This window comes from Coregonus clupeaformis, unplaced genomic scaffold (assembly GCF_020615455.1).
Source record: "Coregonus clupeaformis isolate EN_2021a unplaced genomic scaffold, ASM2061545v1 scaf0571, whole genome shotgun sequence".
NCBI classification, from domain to species: domain Eukaryota; kingdom Metazoa; phylum Chordata; class Actinopteri; order Salmoniformes; family Salmonidae; genus Coregonus; species Coregonus clupeaformis.
The window spans coordinates 187771-197422 of NW_025534026.1; the positions used below are offsets into that span (position 1 = coordinate 187771).

General features: G+C 43.9%; 1 protein-coding gene across 3 annotated transcripts in view; it reads left to right on the plus strand.

Moving 5' to 3' along the window:
- The window catches only part of LOC121532550 (rab11 family-interacting protein 4A-like), a 100532-nt gene extending 91123 nt beyond the window's left edge, over nucleotides 1–9409 (plus strand). For 2 of the 3 annotated variants that reach the window (XM_045215968.1, XM_045215970.1), the window contains 9 exons: nucleotides 331–430; nucleotides 804–907; nucleotides 1182–1322; nucleotides 1790–1871; nucleotides 4017–4154; nucleotides 4409–4567; nucleotides 6895–6981; nucleotides 7511–7654; nucleotides 7803–9409. In XM_045215968.1, coding sequence (XP_045071903.1) covers nucleotides 331–430; nucleotides 804–907; nucleotides 1182–1322; nucleotides 1790–1871; nucleotides 4017–4154; nucleotides 4409–4567; nucleotides 6895–6981; nucleotides 7511–7654; nucleotides 7803–7922 — 1075 coding nt within the window. In that variant the 3' untranslated portion in view covers nucleotides 7923–9409. The remainder of the gene's footprint in view (nucleotides 1–330; nucleotides 431–803; nucleotides 908–1181; nucleotides 1323–1789; nucleotides 1872–4016; nucleotides 4155–4408; nucleotides 4568–6894; nucleotides 6982–7510; nucleotides 7655–7802) is intronic. The other variant, XM_045215969.1, reaches the window with a different exon arrangement.
- Nucleotides 9410–9652: the final 243 nt, after the last annotated feature.

A 9652-nucleotide genomic window follows, 5' to 3' on the forward strand; every position in this document is an offset into this window, starting at 1 on the left:
ATAGGACTACCACAGTTGTGAGAGATTTTAAGGTGAAGGGATAGAGTTTTTTCTTCAAACGGATCAAGTCTTAGTGGACTGCTTCTAGGTTGCACACTGCACAGTAGCTGTCTTTGTTGGTTACTGTAGGTCCCAGTCTGTTACTGTTTTGGCCTCAAGAACAAAGGAGTTGGCTACAGCTGAAACACTGGTGCCTGGGCTAACACTACAGTATGGGAGATGTAGTTCTGGAAGCTTCTGTTTGCGAGCTGTAGTTTTGGGAGTTTCTGTTTGGATGGAGTCATGTGTGTAACAGCTTCTTCCTCTCTCTTTTGTTCTCTCTGTCTGCAGGCAGCTCCTCCAGACCAGTAACTTCAGCAGCAGCAACGGCAGCACGGAGGACCTGTTCCGAGACAGCATCGACTCCTGTGACATCGACATCACTGAGAAGGTACCGTAGAGATACATTGTGTTCTATTTCATTCTATGGAAGGTACTGCCATTTATTGTGTCTGTCTCTATCTGTGACCGTTCCACTACCTGCACTCAATTCTATTAAGGTGAAAGTTGATAGGATACCAATTGTGAAATTGATTGCATTGGCTGCTACTGTCAAGAGGTGTTCTGCTGTGAAATGAAATGAATGGCTCTGGCAGAGCTTGTTGCTGATTGTGCTGGCTGAAGTAAGGACATTGATATAACATATCTTACCCTCTCTCTCCCTATTTACCACCTCTCTCTCTCTCTCTCTCTCTCTCTCTCTCTCTCTCTCTCTCTCTCTCTCTCTCTCTCTCTCTCTCTCCCTCTCTCTCCCCAACACACAGGTGAGTTACCTAGAGAAGAAAGTAGCAGAGTTGGAGAATGACACTCTGATGAATGGAGATCTCAAGTCCAAGCTGAAGCAGGAGAACACACAGCTGGTTCACAGGTAGGAGGTTTACACACACACATGCATGCCCACCCCACCCACCCACCACACACACACACACACACACACACACACACACACACACACACACACACACACACACACACACACACGTAGATACACACATACACATACACACAAACAAACGCACGCACACACATTTATTCTTAAATATATATATGTGTGTGTGAGCATGTTTTTGCATATCTCATTTACAGTATGCTTATGTTTGTTAATGTGTGTGTGTGCGTGTGCGTGTGTGTGTCACTCACAGGGTCCACGAGTTGGAGGAGCAGTTGAAGGACCAGGAGGCGCGGGCAGAGCAGAACACAGAGGAAGAGCAGAGACGACACCGTGAAGCCTACAGCAAGATGGAGAGGGACAGGAACACTGAGATAGAGCTGCTACACAACCGGTAACACACACACTTACACACACACACACACACACACACACACAAACACACTTACTTCAATCATTTATACACTGCATCATAGATACTCATATTTACATTTATGCGCTATCTAGAACCTAAAAGGGTTCTTTGGCTGTTCCAATAGGTAGAACCCTTTGGTTTCCAGGTAAAAACCCTTTTGGGTTCCATGTAGAAACCTTTCCACAGAGGGTTCTACATGGAACGCAAAACGGTTCTACCTGAAACCAAAAAGGGTTATCCTATGGGGACAGCCGAATAATCCCTTTGGAACCCTTTTTTCTAAGAGTGTAGTCCATAGAGCTAGGTAGATACCATAGATTAGGCCTTGAGGTCCGCTGTACTGCTAATTTCCATTTCTCTTTGTTATTGGCTTTGTTTTGAATAACCCTGGCATATGCTAAACATGGATGAATTATCAAAATGTGTTTCCTCTTCTTCCCCCACAGAGTCCAGTTGCTAGAGGAGGAGAACGGATATATATCGGTGAACATGTGCAGACTGAAGTCTCAGACAGAGAAACTGGACGAGGTATGTGCGTCCTTGCTTACATATCATCCTCAGAGAAACAGTAGACTACATTTAGTACAAACACACTCATTATCACACACTCTCACTCATGTAACTCCAGTACTACAATCTCTGCACAGACAGAGACCTCGGTAACTGGTTACAAAACATGAACACCCACCCATCAACAGCACATGACCAATTGCCAAAGTCACACACGCACACACACACACACACACATTTGGAGGTGTGAAGGCTACAGCTGGGCTCATATCAACACCTCTATTTCCAGCCTGCCTGGTGAAAACATGTGAGGAAGTTGGCATTACTGGTCTGCATGATTATTTGATTGTGTGGGTGTGAACTCCTAACAGACAGAGTCACACTAACTAATTACTATACTATACACTTCAGGTTGCCTGACGACTCAAACTGAATTATTCCGCTGCTCTGTCGTTCACTACATACTTCAGTCTGAGACTGCCATCGTTGATGTCAGAGCGGGCGTAGGTGTGGTGTGGGAATCAGATGCAGGATGCAGATGCTAGTCCAAAATACTTTAATAAAGTCCACAGAATGAACGGCTACAAACAGAGCCGGAGGCACAAGAAAAATAACGCACTCAGCGTATAAATACAAAACACGCACAACAGTGCGGACTCTCTATCTAGAACAGAAATAGAGCACAAACTGACTGGCAACACCTGCTGACACGGAACAACTACACACAACCACAAGACAGAAACAACGAGAACTTAAAGGACACATAATCAAGACAAAATGAGAAACAGGTGTACCAAAACAGACCAAACCAAACAAACACAGAAAGAACGAACGGTGGCAGCTAGTACTCCGGGGACGACGACCGCCGAAGCCTGCCCGAACAAGGAGAAGGAGCAGCCTCGGCAGAAACCGTGACAGTTGAAGTCGTTTGTGGTGACGTCCAAATGAGGGGTGTTGTACAAAACAAAGTAATCAGCGATTTGATTGTATCAAAGCCAATCGTATTTTCAAACTGCCATTTTATCCACGTGTATTCTGGCTCTGGCACAACACATTGGTTTCTGGGACCAATCAGAGCGGCTAGAATGTTTTTCCGTTCTAAAAATCGTCGGGGAGAAACTCAGATTCAGACTCATTACGGAGAAGAAACTAACGTCTGTGGGGGTGGCGTGACGTAGCGTTTGGCCGGAGCAAGGAGTTTGGGTAGCCAGGCAACATTTCATTACCAGCTGTAGAGAATATGTTTATGAATAGCAGTTGTGCATTTCAATTTTTTTTGCAGTATTTGCACTGTGCATAGTACTGTAAATTCATTAAATGTATAGTTCATTTTAAGGTATGTGTCCTAATGCTTCTTCTTACAAGACTATTCACTGTACATTATTAGACTGAATGTGTTCTTGCTTACCCCATACATCCTAACAAACTAATGTCTTATTCATACTGTGGGACCTTTATTGTGTGAACAACATGTGACTTTTATTTTGATAAGCTACTCTGGAGGTTGGGGGTAGAGCAGAGGTTATTGGGTAATCGGGGTCAGTTTTGAGATTGAGTGACCACCCTCTCTAGCTCGTTGTATAATTTTGCCTGTCCCTAAGTTGTTGTACTTGGCCTATAGGGCCGCCCCGAACTGCACTGTGCTGGCTTGGGTGTTTTCTATTCACGTGGTCTCCCGAGTGGTGCAGTGGTCTAAGGCACTGCATTGCAGTGCTAGCTGTGCCACTAGAGATCCTGGTTCGAATCCAGGCTCTGTCGTAGCCGGCTGCGACCGGGAGACCCATGGGGCGGCGAATAATTGGCCCAGCGTCGTCCAGGGTAGGGGAGGGAATGGCCGGCAGGGATGTAGCTCAGTTGATAGAGCATGGCGTTTGCAACGCCAGGGTTGTGGGTACGAGTATGAAGAAAAAAAAATGTAGGCACTCACTAACTGTAAGTCGCTCTGGATAAGAGCGTCTGCTAAATGACTAAAATGTAAATGTAAATGTCCTTTCCAGCACGGTCCCAGCAAATATGGTGGATGTGTAACCAGTCCAGCCCAGAACATATTGCCTTGGCTTGGGCCTGTAATGTGAATCAGGCATACGTTTGAAAACAATACACACTTCATTCTCTGTGTATCATCACATGTATTTGAACGTGTCTATATGTGTGTGCGGTCAGGAGAAGCAGCGTATGACAGACAAGCTGGAGGACACCAGTCTGAGGCTGAAGGATGAGATGGACCTCTACAGGAAGATGATGGACAAGCTGAGACAGAACAGACATGAGTTCCAGAAGGAGAGGGAGGCCATGCAGGAGGTGAGAGGAGGGATAACGCACACACACACAAGCATGTACACATACTTGTACACACTTTCACATGTAGTATGAAAAGAAAGCTTATGATGCCTCTCCCACTCCTCTGAACTCTCTAGTAGCTGAATGTTTGCACATAAACCAGTCTGCCCACTTCATCAGACTGGTCTACGTGGCTATCCCAGGTACCCTTTATAACTGAACAGTCTTCACGACAGCTACCACATATCATCCCTGGTTGTGTCCCTCTCCTGCAGTTGATTGAGGACCTTCGTCGGGAGCTGGAGCACCTGCAGTTGTTCAAGCTGGAGACAGAGAAGCCTGGCCGCGGCCGCAGCTCTTCCTCTGGGCTGACGGAGTTCAACGCCAAGACCAGAGAGATGGAGCTGGAGCACGAGGTCAAGAGACTCAAACAGGTGGGCTTGAGACCTAGTGGCTATTGCTGACAGGCATGTGTAGGTGCTGTTTCAACTCTATATGAGTGCATTGTTCCTTCCTCTGTTTGGGTATTTGCTAGGATTTAATTTGGCAAGAGACTCAAACAGGTGGGGCTCAAAAACAATATTTTACACAACATTTGTTTTTTTTTACACGCGTTCTCCTCAATTCCACCCCTAAGTATACTGTATGTATTTGTAAATGCCACCACTACAGTGAGGGAAAAAAGTATTTGATCCCCTGCTGATTTTGTACGTTTGCCCACTGACAAAGAAATGATCAGTCTATAATTTTAATGGTAGGTTTATTTGAACAGTGAGAGACAGAATAACAACAACAAAAATGTTCTGACGCATGTCAGAAATGTTATAAATTGATTCGCATTTTAATGAGGGAAATAAGTATTTGACCCCCTCTCAATCAGAAAGATGTCTGGCTCCCAGGTGTCTTTTATACAGGTAATGAGCTGAGATTAGGAGCACACTCTTAAAGGGAGTGCTCCTAATCTCAGTTTGTTACCTGTATAAAAGACACCTGTCCACAGAAGCAATCAATCAATCAGATTCCAAACTCTCCACCATGGCCAAGACCAAAGAGCTTTCCAATGATGTCAGGGACAAGATTGTAGACCTACACAAGGCTGGAATGAGCTACAAGACCATCGCAAAGCAGTTTGGTGAGAAGGTGACAACAGTTGGTGCGATTGTTCGCAAATGGAAGAAACACAAAATAACTGTCTCGGGCTCCATGCAAGATCTCACCTCATGGAGTTGCAATGATCATGAGAACGGTGAGGAATCAGCCCCAGAACTACACGGGAGGATCTTGTCAATGATCTCAAGGCAGCTGGGACCATAGTCACCAAGAAAACAATTGGTAACACACTACGCCGTGAAGGACTGAAATCCTGCCAAACGTCAGCCTCGAAACCTTAATGACTTGGAGAAGATCTGCAAAGAGGAGTGGAACAAAATCCCTCCTGAGATGTGTGCAAACCTGGTGGCCAACTACAAGAAACGTCTGACCTCTGTGAATGCCAACAAGGGTTTTGCCACCAAGTACTAAGTCATGTTTTGCAGAGGGGTCAAATACTTATTTCCCTCATTAAAATGCAAATCAATTTATAACATTTTTTACATGCGTTTTTCTGGATTTCTTTGTTGTTATTCTGTCTCCTACTGTTCAAATAAACCTACCATTCAAATTATAGACTGATCATGTCTTTGTCAGTGGGCAAACATACAAAATCAGCAGGGGATCAAATACTTTTTTCCCTCACTGTATATGCTGGTGTGTAAGTTGATAGTGTTTTATGTGATAGTCTAATGCTGTGAGTACACTCTCAACATAGAGAGTGGCATACACTAGTCATATCTATCTACAGTAAGTGTTGTCCTTTCGAATTCTTAGATAGTGTGCAATTTCTAGGTAGTGAATACCAGTGGTATCTGTCTGTCAAGGGCAGGGAAATCACATTGTTATTGTTCCCCATCCTTGTTACGAGCATCGGACCTAGTGTAAACATGAGATAAGAGATCAAGATAAAAGTGTTTCTAAGATGCCCTCTCAGATAAGGCAGACTTTATGATACTAAACCACAAAGCCTTGAGGCAAACGCAGGCAAGAGGCTCTATTGCTGAGACATGCAGTATTGCAGTATCTTCATGTGTAAAGATTTGATATTCTACTGTAGGCTTCTTTCTTGCCTTCGGTCAGTACACACTGTCAAACTGACAGTAACGCTAGGAGAGTAATCACAATGCCTCGCCTTGCCTGCAGCTTTCATCTGGATCTGTCTCACTCTCTCTCTGACTCTCTTTTTCTCTCTCTCTCTTTTTCTCTCTCTCTCACACTAGCCTGGTTGCCGTCTCTGCTCAGCTATTACATTTGACAAATGACAGGAGTGGCAAGGGGTGGAATGTTAGCTAAAAAGACTGGTACCCAGACTACACATACACGTAAAGCTTTTTTCGCACAGTCATTTTCTGCAGTCACAGGCTCAAAGTTTAAACTACAAGGCTGGAAGAGAAACATTACTTAGTGATCCATCTCTAATTGGTGTCAGGCAGATATGTGATGCCTTTTTCCTCTTTTCTCAACAATTTTAGATCAAATGGTGCTTATCTGAAACTCTTTATTTAAAATCTGTTCTTTTATAATGGCACTGTTTCAAATTTGAAAAAGGGTTCAAAAGAGAACACAGATCAGCTAGCTGATTTGATCGTATTACAAACAGGGATGAATGAGTCTATTCCGTCCCTCATGTCTCCCTGTGCTACTCTGTGCTCTTCCTCTGTGTGTCCAGCGGTTTGTCTCGCAGGACTTTCCTCTGACCTCTGACCTCCACCACCTCGTAGTATCCGCTGGGGCACGCCTCCGTCACGGTCAGACGGTAAACAAACCCACCGTTGTTTCCTGTGACCTTTAACCTTTGACCCCTGCCATTAACCACCGTTAATAACACCACCATACAGCGCCTATAGAGCTTCACCCCCAGTTGACACAGGGAGCAGTTTGTGCCATAACACCGTGATAACCATAATAACCTGTGTCCTGTCCTGTAGGTGTTACTGTAGATGTGGTGTGCTGTGTCGGCTGCTGTTGAAATCAAGAGATGGTTTGTCATGTGTGTAGTTGTGTGAGGCTTCAGTAGTCTAATCTAACAGGCCCTGCCTACTGACACAGTGTGGATGAAGTGGGGCGCTTGGAGAATTGAGATGAAACTCATCAAGCTGTGGACTCCCTCTTAACCCATCGCTTCAGTCTGCCAAATCAAACTATGATACTCATCGCTCTCTCTCTCTCTTTCCTTCCCTCCTCTCTCCCTCTACTTCCCCCTCCCTCTTCTCTCTCCCAAACTCCCAACCTCCTCTCTTTATCCCTCCCTCCCTCCCTCCTTCACTCCCCCCTCCACCCAACAGGAGAACCTGAAGCTAAGGGAACAGAACGACGACCTGAATGGTCAGATCCTCAGTCTGAGTCTGTATGAGGCTAAGAACCTGTTCGCCACCCAGACCAAGGCCCAGTCGCTGGCTGCCGAGATAGACAACGCCTCACGAGACGACGTGAGTTTTTCATTCATAATGAGAATCATTTGATCATTTGATAATTTCGGAGTAACCCTAGAAGAGTTGATTTAGGTCATAGTATAACCAGATAATGGCACCACCATATCTGATGGTAACATAACATTGATTTGATATTTCTCCACAGTTGATGGAGGCCCTCAAGGAGCAGGAGGAGATCAACTTCCGTCTGCGGCAGTACATGGACAAGATCATTTTGTCTATCCTGGACCACAACCCCTCCATCTTGGAGATCAAGACCAACTAGAACCCCTCTACTAGTAACCCACTACTAAAACCCCCTAAAGGAATGGGGAACGGGAAAGGGAAAGGAAGACTAGCCAAGCTGGGGCATGGGACAGCTAGACTTCATTGCCCCCTGCTGCCCCAGGGGTGGAACTGTGAACTTGGGTGTATTCATTAGGCACAAAACAGAAGAAAACAGACTAAAACTGGGCGGTACAACCTGGACTCGTCCAATTAGAAACACTTGTTTTTGTGTTCTGTTGCGAAACTTTTTGCTATGGTGTGCCCTAATGAATATGACCTTGTTTTCTCCAGCGACTGAAGCTATAGGGGATTTTGTTGACTTCTAAAGGGAGTTTTGGTACTTCACCGTCATACTTCTGTTCTATTCTGTGACTCGTCAACAGATGTTGATATCTCCCTCATTTCTCCTTCTATTTTCTCTATTGTTTCCTCACAGCCTCATCTTTAGTCTTAAAAACAATTGAGATTAATTATTACTGGGAAAAACTATTATACTGGGCAGGTGCTTTGAATATGAAGGGAAATACAGGTTGTTAAACACTGGATATACGTACTCTAGTGGAGTGGAGTGTTTAGAAACAATGTGAACACAAACCTATTGATCTGCAACAGCATGTGTTGTAGCCATAGGGGAAGAAAGGAACGGAGAGAGACAGGCAGATAGACAAACAGAGATCTGTAGCTCCCAGACAACCCTATCCCCACTGTTTCCATCAAGTTGATCTGTGTTTGATCGCTGAAGACAGGTATGTGGGCAGAGGCACGTTGATGAAGAAAGTAAAGCAGCACGTGTTTCTGTGCGTAAGAAGAGTGACAGAAAGAGATGAAAGGAGGGAGAGAAGGAGAGAGAAAGTATTATACAAGCATCTCCATGTCAAAAGATATTGGTGTTGACTAAAGATGATATCAGCCATGTAAATTGATAATGAGAGGCAGCAGAACTTGGTGTGATGGAATGCTTTCAGGAGGATGGAATGGTTTAGTGAAGTCAAAGAAGGAACAGGTGAAGTGTATCGGTCAGTAAAGTACAGAGGAAGATAAGAGAAGAATGACTTCCTAGGGAACTCTGAGATGACGGTACAGTATTATCTGTGTAGAGTAATACTGTATGATAAATCCATATAGTAAATCCTTAACTCACACAGTGAGTTGTTCATTGGCTGGTTGAGAATTTCAGAATGCCAATTCATTTCTACTCAGACATTCTGTAGTAAGTCTGTCTAAATAGGTTGGTTAGACCTGGGATATCTGCTATGAAGGTCCCATTGCATAGTGCTGCTATAGCTACCCACATAAAAAAATACTATAGTATACTATGGTATAAATACTATAGTATTCACTGTATGGTTTTTGTGGATTTTACTGTAGTATTCACTGCAGTGAATACACTTTTCTGTTTCTTCTGTAGTATTTATTGTAGTATTTACTGTAGTATACTGTATTATACTGTAGCATTTACAGTTAACTATAGTATAAATACTGTAATAAAAGAAAACTGTAATATATACTATAGTAATAATGTAGTGTTTTTGCAGACATTACTGTAGTATTTACTACAGTGTTTTTGTTTTATTATCTTTGACATAGAAATTGAGACTTTCTCCTTCAGGAAACCTACCGGAGAAATACTAAAAGAGCAAATTTTCCATAACCTGTAGGTAGGACTGGGGTCTGAACAGATTTTTCAGAGCTTCTGTTCTTTTCTATAACCTGTAGGGAACACTATGG